Source organism: Haemorhous mexicanus, chromosome 7, assembly GCF_027477595.1.
Source record: "Haemorhous mexicanus isolate bHaeMex1 chromosome 7, bHaeMex1.pri, whole genome shotgun sequence".
NCBI classification, from domain to species: domain Eukaryota; kingdom Metazoa; phylum Chordata; class Aves; order Passeriformes; family Fringillidae; genus Haemorhous; species Haemorhous mexicanus.
Genome location: NC_082347.1, coordinates 22,765,636 through 22,778,986, shown reverse-complemented (window position 1 = coordinate 22,778,986; position 13,351 = coordinate 22,765,636). Strand labels below are relative to the sequence as shown.

At 42.7% G+C, this 13,351-nt stretch overlaps 1 protein-coding gene across 27 annotated transcripts in view; it reads right to left on the bottom strand.

The window, feature by feature from the left end:
* The window catches only part of SORBS1 (sorbin and SH3 domain containing 1), a 161,600-nt gene that overhangs the window by 49,020 nt on the left and 99,229 nt on the right, over window positions 1-13,351 (bottom strand). For 22 of the 27 annotated variants that reach the window (XM_059851391.1, XM_059851395.1, XM_059851392.1 and 19 more), the window contains 6 exons: window positions 10,731-10,850; window positions 9,210-9,236; window positions 8,923-9,038; window positions 5,979-6,785; window positions 5,019-5,390; window positions 1,936-2,077 (listed from right to left, as the gene is read on the bottom strand). In XM_059851391.1, coding sequence (XP_059707374.1) covers window positions 1,936-2,077; window positions 5,019-5,390; window positions 5,979-6,785; window positions 8,923-9,038; window positions 9,210-9,236; window positions 10,731-10,850 — 1,584 coding nt within the window. The remainder of the gene's footprint in view (window positions 1-1,935; window positions 2,078-5,018; window positions 5,391-5,978; window positions 6,786-8,922; window positions 9,039-9,209; window positions 9,237-10,730; window positions 10,851-13,351) is intronic. The other 5 variants (XM_059851412.1, XM_059851413.1, XM_059851415.1 and 2 more) reach the window with 2 other exon arrangements.

The following is a 13,351-nucleotide window of genomic DNA, read 5'->3' as shown; positions in this document are numbered from 1 at the left end:
GTCAGATAAAAATGAGCAAGTTCATATAAGCCACAGTAAGAGTTTTAGAGCAGTTTTCTGCTCTGAAGGGAGCAGTTCTGGAGATTGGACCATTCATCCTTGATATGTCTTGGAACACAAAGGAAATGCCACAGGACAAGGAAGAAAGCAAGTGTGGTGACAACCTTTGAAAAAGATTAGTCTGATGGTTGGGACACCCATCTGTCAAGTCAGCAAAAATGCCATAAAAATGATTTTTATGGGATCTTCTAATAAATATATAATCTGACACAGACAATATCAATCAATACAAATTTGTGACTGAGATGCCTTGTCAAAGCAACATGATACAAAGTTGGACTAAAGTTTGACTATTATATACTGAAAACCAGGGATTATTAGTATGATGTACTTCACAGACAGGATCAAATGGCATAACTGGACATGACCAGTATCACAGGAAAAAACATGATGAAAAAAGGCTCTTCAATCTATCAGGGTAAAGTATCACGAGTGATAATGGTCAAAAGAAATTCAGACAGGACAAACTGTTTACCATGATACCATGAAGAGAATTAGTAAACAGAATAATTTCACTTCTGTTCTCTCAGACTCAGCCTGCATGTATCATCACATGATATGACTTTGTCTCTCAGGCTCTTAAAGTCTATAGAGGGAAAATATCCTTTTGTTAAAATACTCTAAATTTGATGGAAAAAAAAAAAAAGAACAAAAAGCATATCCCACCTCAATAAAGTCAACAAAAAGCTTTGAGATTTAAAAAGGCTGCCTCAAATCAGATTTTATCCTCTTGAAGCAGCTGAGGAATCCTCATTTAGAAGCACATGAGCAAAGCTGTTTCAGATGCTAGCAAAAATGAGGAGATAATCCACTCATTACCCTTTAAATCTGCTGGGCTACAGTGAGAACACTATTTTCAAGATCAAAGACTGAAGCCTGTTTTTAAAAACTAATTATCAAAATTCTCTATTAAATTCTAATTATCAAAAAATCTTATGAGGGATTGCAAAGGAGCACATCAATGCTGTAACTAAAATGGCTACAGTATGAGAGGGCAGTCCTTTGCCCTATTTTCTGAATATTTTTTCCTCTGAAAAGCTAAGCCACAGCAATAGTGGCTAGACTCCTGGAGCTTCCCAAGTCCACTAGAAATCAAGGCAAACTGGACTGCATCTCTGTGGCCTGTTACAAGCTACGGTCTTTAGTGCTGCACAACAAAATTACAAAGTGGTAATGTCAGCCATCAGGAGAACTAAAAAGGAGAAGCAAAGTTTCCCTCCAAATCCAGAGGTAAAGAGAGAGAACAATCTATTCAGCTTGTGTGAGAAAGGTGTTGATTCCTGGGAATTCTCAAACAAGGCTGTTTTGCTCATTTGCAAATCCAGAGCTCAAGGCCTACTGCAATCTGAATTTGAGTAGACCCAGTTACAGGCAGAGGAAAAAATTGCCAAGATCAAACTTGTGGGCAAGTAGATTATTTACTATTGAGTAAATTCTGCTACAAATTCAGAGGTCAAACCTCTCCCACAGTAATAGAAAATACAGCTGCCTTTACACTGCAGTAGCTGAGAAGTAGCATATCACCTTTTCAAGCTACCTTGTTCTACAGAGAGATATACAGGAGTACAACCCTTTCCACCACCACAAGACACTTGACAGCTGTTGCCTTGCAAAAGCTTATTCTTATGTATACAGCCCAGTTAAAAACCTCGCCCCAGCCTCAAAGAGCTTCTGATCCATGGGTTTTAATTAGAAAAAACCTATCACTCCCACTTGCCTGTTGTATGTTCCAGTCACTAACACTATTTTGAGGCAACTTTGTTAGTTCTTAGTAATCTGGACCTAATTATCAACAGCACACACATTCTCCAGCTCCTTGTAGCATAACAGTTTGCTCATTTTGAGCCAAAATGATCTACATGCAAGTCTCCTTACCTCGATTGTGCTGCAACAGGACAATAGTGGGATTGACGATTGTGGTAGAAGGATAGGCAGAGGCAGACTTGCTGATGGAAGTGATGGAGGTTGGATAGTCAGTGCCAGGCTGGGGCACTTCATTTAATACAGGACCTGGGTCCTGGAAAGAAGAGCAACATATGATCAGCAGCATGTCAGTGGTGCTACACTGGGAAAATCCAGGAAAAACCCCAACACTTTAGGCTGAACGAGAAGCATAATCACAGCAAATTTTAGTAAAAAAGGCATAAGCACAAGTATTACCCTGCTCCTTGTACATACCCTGCTCATTGTTAATGAAATTAGTTTGCTTAGGCAGTACTACAGTTATTTGGTGTTGGGTTTCACAACTCCAACCCCAAAAGAGGGCACTAAGTTCATCTAGCAGACACTCTGGAACAAACACAAGGTGTCAGAAATGAGCAAATCTGATTTGGGGAGGGGGGAAGATGCAGTCATCTTTCCCCTGATACATCCACACACAAACACTTGTTCCAAGAGTATCCCTTTCACAGCATATCAGACATGCAATACTCATGCAATTCTGGAATGAAATAGTTATTACTGCAGCTGGTTTGGTAAGAAAAATCTAAGGAATTAAGTTAGCACTGTCACTCAGGAAACAATGTGATACCTACCTGATTAAAGTAATGACATAAAAAGGCCCCAAAATTGACAGAGGGTAACAAGTAGGACTCTAGTAAGGAAGATGAATTTGCTGCTGGAGCACTGATAGCAAGCTGCTCTTGCTCTCCTAAAGCATACAGCTCCATTATTTGCTTATTTCAAACCCACCTATGATATCACCCCAGCTCAGGCTGCTCGATAGAAATACAGGCTGTCTGCAGGGAGACTTTGAAACCTAGCTCACCTTTGAAAAGCCTCAGCCCATGGATATTGGACTTCTGGTGGAGATGAGGTGGCTAAGAAAAAGAAGGGATGATGACTAAAGACTCTGTGTGCATCAGCTTAGACTGAGATTTTTCAAAGCCTCTTAAGGAATTTGGACACACAATTACTCTTAATGGGGACTGAGCATCCAAACAAAGAGAATATGGGACAGCAAACCAAATTCCTGCACTCCTGCTGCTCCACTGTCAGACTCAAATGCTGCAAGCCACTGATCTGTAAAATCAGCTGAGTGTTCAAGGGTATTTTCATCATTATTAAAAAACCCTCTGAATATGCTCAGAATATTGCTCCAGGAAAATCCCTTCTTGTAGCTTTTCTGGCTAAGTGCAACTGCAAGTCAGTGCCCTTCATTCACACCAGCATCAGATGAAAGGACTTACGGCATCAGGCAGGGGACTGAACAGGGGCCAAAGTGAGGCCTGGCACCAGAGCTCAAGGATAAATCATAGTGACAACTGGACATAATCAGAGCAAGAACCTACAGCCTCTCCAGCCTGGAGGGGAAATGGGGAAGAACAATCTTATTCTGCTGGATAAAGGTGATCTTGCTTTGGGCAACAGCTGGTCAGGCCATAGACACTTCATGGGGACAGAAAAGAACCAATGGTCTTCAGGAACTGATGTCCCCTGGAGAGAGACCAGCCCCATTTTGCTGACTGCAATAGTATTCCAAAAAATGCAATTAGCAAAAAGGAGGAAGAGTCAGGGAAAAGTGTGAGAATTGGCTTTGAGCTTCACTTTGATAACTAAAATACAAATAAAAATCCCTCAAAGAAGAGGGATGCTGGATCAGGATAGGCTCAGCAGACCCAGTAAAGTCACCAAAGAAGGTGAACAAAGACCACTCAAATTATTGTGGAAAACAGCTCAATGACTACATGCCTGAAGTGAGCATGTCCAAAAATGTTTCAACTCTCATCTCAAGAAAGTCAGGTACTGCAAAATTTCCACTGCTCCTCTATGATTTGGATGCCTCCTGATTTTTTTTTCTGGAATCTGCAGATAGACTCCATTAAAAAAAAACAACCACAAAACAACTCAAAAAAACCCTCCAAAACACAAACAAACAAAGAACATCAAACAAACAAAAACCAAAAAACCAAATCCAAACATTCATTCATTGCTCTCTGCAATAAAAACCCTACCAATTTTAATAAAAATAGAAAGGTCAATGCCGAGAACTTTTGAAAATATCATCCTTGGTTGTTTTTTACTTTCCCCCAGCCCACATGCCTCTTTGCTAGATCCCTATAGAGTCAAAGGGCAGAGCAAGCATCATCATGAGAGAATGCAGTTTCTGCTGAACTTCTTCCTTGTCCTCACAAGCAAGCATAAAAAAAAGGTGGCCATAAGACTTCCAGCACAAGGAGGGTAGGGTACTTTTTGCCTCCTCTGCAATTGTAACTGAGAGCCACTTTTCCTCCATGTCCATGAGGACTTTTTAAAAGGTGATGAGCTTAATGAGGAAAAAATCTAACTCAAGAAGAACACAGTAAATTCCTAGTTCAAACTCTTGTGAACTGAATTATTAAAAATTTTCAAAGACAAGCAATTGCAAAATGAAGAGACATTCTGCCTAATCTATCGCGTAGCACTTCCATGCTTGGAGGACTCTTAGTACAGTAACTGATCTTATAACTTGTAGGTCATTGGATACTGGCAGCAATCTTACACTGATTTTATCAGGGATTTGTGTGGAGACCATATGGTCTTGTGGCTCCAAGTGGAACAGAAAGCCAGCCCTAACCTTTAACTGGCCTGCTGTTGCTGCTTTAAATGTTATTCAAACACAATTAAGGATGCTATAAAAAGAGCCTGAAAAGATCAGTTAGTTGCAGCTATTCAGTTTATGCAGAATTCATTATTCTGAGCAAATCCTGTGAAGACTCTTAAGGTGTACATCACCCAGCAGAATGGGCACAAGGGGAGACAGTAAAATGTAGCAAGAAGTCAAAAGAAAGTTCAAAGCTGCACAAGGCAGGCAAACTGCATGCACTAGCACAGGACGCAAACATGGTTTCAGTTGTCATGCTGCTGGCAGGGAGTGAGTCATCACTCCTCCCTCAAGTTTAGTATTGCAAGGAGAAAGTAATTTTAATCCAGGAATACAAATTTAGGAAAAGGGCGAGGAGGGTACTTGGCAAGCTTACTGTATGTGAGATGACTCCAGTGATTTCAGGCTTCAAGCCCCTGTGCAAAGCCCCCGTGACTGGAGGGACAAGTGAAGGTGGTGATGAGAAGAATGGCAGTTTCGGGTAAACAGAGGGTAATGTGCCAGATGTGGAGGGTGCTTGGTTATGGTGGGAGCCCCTCTGGAGATGTGGGGGAATGAAATCGTCTAGAGTTGGAAAAGTCAAGGGTGAGCCAGAAGGAACAATCTCAGGGAATACGGAGCCTTGCCCGAAAGGAACCAGAGGCGGTGGTGGAGTGCTGGAGCTGCCTTCTTGTTGTCTGTCTGGATTAACCTGAAGGAGGGGGACTACTATAACTCCAGGCTGAGCTGAGGTGGTGGCAGTGGCATCCTGTTGGAAACAAGGTGTTGTTATGCATTGGGGGAGATTGTTCCTTTAGTCTAATGCAGCCATATTGTGTCATGCAAGGAATGTACCCAAAATGATACAAAGCCCCAGAAGATCATCTTTCCTTAAGGAGACATACTTCTTCAGGCTTGCAGCCCTGGCCTCTATGAACACAACGTTTTTTCACAAAACTATTTATTCCCCCTCACCACCCCTCTTCTCCAGTTCTGTGTAGTGAGGCTAAATCAAAAAAAGAACAGCTCAGCATTCACCATCACTTGAGAAGCTCTAAAAGTTATACATTACAGAGCTTGTTTCTTTTACATGTCCCTAAAATAGAAAGATCCTCACCATTCCAACCCAACTCCCTACAAACACCACACACATACACACAAACACACAGATCAACATTGAGGGGACACACACAGGGTGTTAAATATTATCAAGTAAAAGACCACAAGACTCAGGGCAGCACAACAAGTGCTGAGAAATTAAGGTAGGAGGGGAATAAAGCATTAAGGGAACATTGTAACAAATTAAAGAACTGTTCGCTCAGCTGAAAGAAAACAAGGTTATGGAGAAAACATGTACCATGCTGCGTCCCATTGCCTTGTATGGTGGCTGTCGCTGCTGAGTAAGGTAAGGCTCTTTTCTCATCCTGTCCTCTGTGGCAGCTGTGCTCTGGGGCTCTAGCACTCTGTCCCTCACAGCTTGCGGAGGTGATGGCTGAGTCCGGGAGGGCTGGCCTGCACCATAACTAACTGCGTCTTTGCTGAGGACAATGTAAAAGTACGGCCTGGGAGGAATAGGAGGAGGAGGAGCAGCAGGAAGAGACTTTTCAGTGTCTGTTACAGAGGGAACAATGTTGGTGGCTGGTGCCTGAGTGAGCTCAGCGCCCAAACTGGTGCTGGCTGCCGGGTCATGTGTGGTGCCAGTGGAATTTTGAGATGCGCCTGAGCAAGTGCTGTTAGATAAACAAGCTACATATAGTTTGCTGACCTTTTTATCCGCCTTCGTCTCATGACTGGAATTCATTCCAGCCTTACTACTGGGATCTGCCCTGACAGGGTTGAGTTGTATGGATGATGCACCCGATGAGGAGTGACTTTCCAAGAGTGGCTGCCCAGCATGCACCTCATCTTTGGGGCCTGAAGAGGGAGAACGCCCTGCTGGCAAGCCTTGCTTCCCACTGGGGACAGCCCCGTAGGGGGTTGGTGATGACAAATAACAGCGTGCACTGGTGTTTGGTGATGCACGCTGTGCGTAAGGCTTGGGTGCATTCAGGTACACACAGTCCATGATGGGCACTGGCAACAGGTTGGTCACTTTAGTGTCAGTGCGAGGACGCCATGCAAAGCTTTCCTCTTTGGGAAGAGGAGGACGGGGAGGAGCAAGGGCCTGATCAGGCAGAGTCAAGAAGGCAGGAAGGAGAGAGGAAGCAGCATCAAATGAAAGGAAAAAGGAAGGAAAAAAATTAAAATCTCAGAACGAATTTGATCATTAGACTTGGGTTAAGCGGGTTTTAATACAGCAAGAATAAAAAGCAAATACAGTATCTGGAAGGCCAGTGCAGAACTCACTCACAGCCATCATCCCACACATTCTTTCTTAGCACAGCTCACTGCAGCACACAAACTTAGCCCAGCCCTCAAGTCCCTGCCTATGTGTTTCTTTGCTCTCAATAATTCTCACTATGGTGTTGTTACAAGAGGCCTGCACAGCAACACTCACCATGCCCCTGGGAAAGCCTCAGTCAAGATTTAACATCATGGTTAACAAATTCAGTCTCATGCTTGCATAACTAAACACTTCTCAGCACTGGGGACATTTGAACTGCAAAGCCAAATTCAGAGTTCTAGGCCATCTCTGCATGTTAAGTGCACTGCTGAAAAATGAATATTGCCAAATTTCACCAATGTTAATGAAAACAGACATCAAGTGAGTGCTGTAGCCGACTATAGCTGGCTAAGTAAAAAGTGAGTATTTCTTCATTCTAAAGGCCAGCTCTTCAATTCTCTTTAGGATTTTTCCATCCTGAAAATGCTTTCAGGAAGACCAGAAATATTCAAGTTTTTTGAGGAACTGAGATCATAAGAATTTGCCTTGAGAATCAAGATCATCAAGAGAGAAATCCTGCTTCTAGTAAATAATCAGAAAAGCTTTACTGGTTTTAGTGCTTGGCAACATATAGCTCGCTAACTCCAAATCATCTGCCTACTGCATCTCCAATTACAGTGAATTTTTTATGAAAGCCAAAGCCAAACTGTTTTGAGATAAATAAAATGAAACCTCTGTACTGTTATTTTATTACTTTTTAACCAGTAGCTGAAAACAAAGATCTACTGGAAAGAAGAGAATACCCACCTGGTGAACAACAGATCCCTGGATTTTTGCAAATTAACCCCTTTGGAGACTGTGAAAATAGGTTTTACAAACACCCCATTGTCATACCTTTATGGGCAAAGGCTGCCTAAACCACTGCTAAAAATGTCAAAACCAGAGAATGAAGATGCCTTAACAGATTGTAACATTTAAATCTGGAAAGAGACATCCTTTAAAAGTCATCCATATATGACAAGTTGTGGCAAGTACCTATTCTTGTTACATGGATATAGATGTAGAAAAGTTTCATAAAATTACAGGTGCTGTTCCAAAATCTCATGTCCTCGTGTTGTCCCTCTGCCCCTCCCATCCTTTCCCTGAAGCATAAGGGAGTGAAGAAGTGGGTTGTTTAGTGCTGTTCTAAAGGGCTTCTGCCTCTGAATAGGTTCATTCCTTTTGGAACTTCTTCTATTTCAGCTCAGTTTGAACAGGAGTTCTTAAGACTTCTGTAAAAAGTGTTACATATGGCAGTGCTCACTCTGTCCCACTTTCACTGATGGTACCTGGTCTGTAGCATTGCTAAAGAGACCCTGATGATGGGAGCAGTCACAGTGATAGGGGACTGGGCTTTAAAGGGACTCTGTTTCACACAAGAATCCAGTTTCTAATGAAGGGTTTCCTTACCAGCTTCCAGACTGCTTCTGAGCACCCCCTCCCAAAAAAAAACCAAAACCAAAAACAAAAAAAGGATGACATTGCACTTCTCTTAGCAGACTGATTTCAACAATTTACCTTCAGATACAAATAACCTTTCCCTTGTTGGCTTCTATCAGTTACAGTGTAAAAACTGAAAGGCATTTCCCCAATATTTTATTTTTAATGTAGGGTGTAACTCTGATTTCAGCCTGCAGTAATTTCTAGGAAATAAACCAGCATAAAATACAAAATATTACAGATGGTTACTTTACCTTTTTTCTTGCAAATAGCGTTGTCCTCCTTCATCCACTGAGGAAACACTGTGGTGTGCCTGAATACAGGAGCTCCACAACACTTTGCTGACATCGGTGCTGCCCCCATTTCAAAGGCAGAAAAAGCTGAGGCACAGCAACTTACCCATCTGCAGTCAAGTTTGGAGTTCAGCCCAGGACTCCTGATCATGAATTCAGTGCTTGAACCCAGATGATCACCTCAGGGTCACAGAAGAAAGGCTTACCTGTGGCTTGCTCTCTGAAGACAGGTTTGGACGCACACTCCTATAACCCTTGGCAGCCAGAGAAGATGGCTGGGCATCCCCATTGGCATCAGTGTTAGACGACGACCTCCAGTCATCTGCCAGGGGGAAGAAAACTCAGATCACAGAGTCCATCCAGTTGCAGGATAAGTGAAAGGAGGGGACTCTTTTCTTCCTCCCCACCCCCCTTTCTTTTTTTTCCCCCAGGCAACGAGAAATAATTCCAATAAAGCAACGGAAGTAACAACAGAAGCAGCCAATGTTTATACCTGTTTCTGAGTTTTCTGGCTCCAGACCTAAGTGTTTCACAGAAAGGAGGGACAGATGAGGTGGGGGTGGAGGATAGGCATAGAGGAAAAGAAAGGGGGAAGAAATAAACCATTACATTTCCAGAAAACATGTACCAATTGAAGTCAAGAGTCAAGCTACTTCATTTCACACATAAAATGCTTTCTGACAGGGCTGCGTAATTACCATAGAGACCAGCCCTAAACATGATGTCCTCCTTGTTTCTGACCTTTGTAAACACAAGGCAATTCATTCAGAGCAATGAAGAAACAATTGTTCATTGACATTCTTACTTCAGAGGCAAAAAGGCTGCCCAGCTAGCTACTTTCTAAAGCTGCAGCCTGACATCCAGACACCACAAATTACTGGAAATGTAGGGACCCTGTATTCAGATGATGAAGACATAGCTATCCTTAACAATATCACTATATGTGATTGAGATAAAAGATTACCAACAAAGAGACCAAGTTTTGCAGACTAAGTGCATGAAGGGTGTAATAAGATACAATATCACTTTACAAGCCAGTCCCTGCAGGTACATGCAGTGGTCTCATCACATATTTACCTGCTTCTCACTGGGGTCCTCCCCACCCTGTACTCATTTTGCTGTTTAAGTTATATGCACAAAGCTCTTCCAGCTCCAAAGTACATTTCATAAAGCGATTGAGTAAGCAAAAGAAGTATTAATGAACTGATTTCCATACAAATGGACCCATTGCCATTCAAACTGTTGGAAATTTATGAAGCCATCAACAGAAAGGAGAGCGGCAACAGTAGGGGGTAGGAGTGAAGAAACGGAGAAAGGCAAGCATAAAAAGAGGGTAGGTCATGGGTGGAGCAGAATGGGAGAAGACAGAGCAGAAAGTGGCACATTAGGGCTGGAATTAATAGAATTGCCCTTTCTCCAACAATACAGTCAGAAACAATGTATGCTTTGCTTTCAAGAGCACGTTTTACCCCCTCCCCCTTTACGGCATCTTGCCTTTGGGAGTTCATCCTCTTTGCCAGACCCACGACACTGGCCAGGTTTGCTATGCTTTGCCTGTCTCCTACAATTAAGTAATTACACGTCTGCTATTGAAAGACAGCAGAGCTCCGTGGCGACGCTGTCCAGCTGGGGGGACGCTATGCCCGCTTCCCCGACAACCCAGCTGAATGCTGCAGTGGCAGCAGCACTACTCAGCTTCTTTCTGTTCCACCTCATGTCTGGGGTAAAAAGAGATGACACAGGCCACCCTGGGGGCACTGGGGGTAGGAGGGGAAGACAAAAAAGAACTGAGAGTTTTTGGTGCTCCTGACAAACTTTAGTCAATGACTGAGTGGTCATGAAACTTGCAGTAGGAGTCAGTCTCTCTGCTGGTCTGGTCCTTGCAAGAGGTTTCCAACTATGCTATGGAATCCTGGGCTTTAAACCATAATTATAAAGTAAGCCTAAGATCCTGGACTGACCTGTCTTGAGGATACTGTGAGTAACAGATGCCAGTTAACCTTCCACCACTTACTTTCATGTTGCTCAACATCCTGAGGACATGGTGAAGTGATATTCCGATTCCCTTCATAGGATGGAGTTGCCCGGAGGGTTACGGCTCCTTTTCCACTGCAGACTTTTGTGGGATCCATTTCTACAGGAAATGCACATGTACAGAAGAAACACATAGAAAGGAATGATGCAAAGCTATAAGGAGCCATCAGAGCTCTAGAGTAATTTTGGCATGGCTGCCTCCAGGTGAATCAATCTAGTAATGTTTGTGCAGATGAAGATTAGCTCTGTATTTAAAGCATTGAGAAATCAAAGCAGTTTATATTCATGTAATCGATGAATGTAGCAGTTAAGTTCCGAGTTGGTGCAGCAGAGCTAAGGGGTGGGGGGGGCTAAGGAGTGTTTGAACCAAAGGTCACAGTGCCATTTGCTATATTTGTTCTACTTTGTACAGAGATACTGTGCTAGCAAGTCTTCCATTACACCTGTAGCTCTTCTATAGGGATGTCCCGGTCACATAATGCACACACTTTGTGTGCCAAAGCTTAAAAATGCCTTTTGTGGAGGACTGAAATAGGAAAAAAAACCCCAAACTTTTGACCAGTGGAAGATAAAATCTTCTAACAATGCTGAATACAACCTAAAGGCAAGGCACTGCAAGCCACCTCCCTGCCATCTCCCCACTTCATTGCAGTGTTTCACCTTCTTACACAGGAACCCAAATCCTGGAAAACAGGAGATTTAACACATGCCTATTCAGATCAACCTGTGATCATGATCAGTTACCAGATCATGCCAGCATCCTTGCTGAGGCACAGTTCAGCACAGCTTCTGTGCAGGCTTACCTTTGTGTATTTCAGTCCATGATCTGGGTTTTCTCCTCCTGTCATCCTATTAAGTGATAACAAACCAGTACTTCAAAGCTACTTCTCTTTCTCCTCCTACTTAGCATCTTTTTGGAGAGTTGCTTCCTTTAAGATACCTTTGGAAATCCCAAGCTTGAAAAGTGTCTTGTTTCTCTAAGCTATTTCCATAGACAAACACATCACCTCCTCTTCTCATGCACTATTAGTGACCCTGCAGCTGCCATCAGACTTCGCTTACTTACACAGAGGCACCAGCCCTACCATGACTGCACAGGGAGTGTGAAGAGGTACTGAGTGCATGCTGCATTACACAAGTGACAACACAATCATTTTTATTTTTATGGGTTGAGGATCCTTCTATCTCTGCATGGGGAAGGATGCAGCTCTTCTCCAGGAACTGCTATTATAACAAAAATGATGCCTTCAGACTGGACAGAGGGGGCAAAGACTGTTGTTTATTGTCCAGACAACAGCCCACATCTGTGGGCTGATCAGTATTCCCTGGCTGATTTCAGCAAGGCAATGCCCCACCAAACCCACACCAGTACAGTGCCTAGAGACTGTGGTAACACCTTGGCTAAGGTTGCAAACCATAGCCAGTGAGGCCACAATATGGGGAAACATCAGTATGCCAGATGAACAATGCCAGTAAGAGGAGAAACTCAATGAATGCAAACTCCTGGCGCTCGCTGAAAGCCCTCTGTGCTGGAATGTCTACTGTTGAAGCCCTTAAATGAGTTTCCAATGCTTTAGGGATTTCACAAAAAGCACAGTTTTAGATCCATACTTAGGACTATAAAAAGGATGGAGTAACTAAGGAATCAGAGGATACTTTCCTATAGTTCAGCCTTTAGCTAACTGAGGCAGCCTCTGTGAGGGGAAAGACTATCCACTCAGACACAGCAAAAGGTATTTCATCCTTAAATATACCATAGCTGATCACAGCTTAAGGTCACCCACATAGAAGTTGACTTCTCTGACTGATTTTTGCATGATTCAGGTAGGGTCAGGATTCCTTTTGCCCAAGAGTGCAGTTCTGGCTATCATTCCCATCCACATGGCACAACACAGAGCCCAAGGACTTTATGGACTCACTTTCAAACCACAGGACAAAGGTTTAAGCTCCAAGACTCCAGTTTTAAGAGTGCTGTAACTGTAATGCATGGACACAATGTTGGGAGTCATTAGGCCTGATATAAACATCCACAAAGAGTGCAGGGTAGCGTCCTCCTACAACCCTATGCCTACATTTGCTTCACAGGCACTGCAGAGAAATGGAAACAGAGCTCAACACGTATGACTGTCAAAACAATATTTTCATCATATTGGAGGAGAATCAAATTTAGGAATCAATGCATTTTTAAATTTTATTATCCATACAACAGATTAAACCTCTATACTGAACCAAAAGAATAAGAGTCAGAAAAAAAAAAAAGAATGCTCTGAATGAAAAAAAAATTAAAATGCTTTGAAAATATTTGAAAATAAAATCTTGCCAGACTATTTCACCTTGGGAGATGAAAACAAATGTCTGTAATGATGTATTCCCTCAAAAATAATAGAAAACAAGAATCTGAATCACTCGGTATAGAAATCCAGCAGCTAGTAATAAACAGGACGTTAGCACTGTACTAGTCCAACAAAGCACATGTGTGACAGATGAGGAGAGACAAGCAGTATCAGCTACACTAGCCTGACTGTCCAGCAAAGTACAAACATAATCTTGTACTTCTAGTGGGGAAGCATGCGCTTGGGGAGAGGGTGACAGCCTAACACT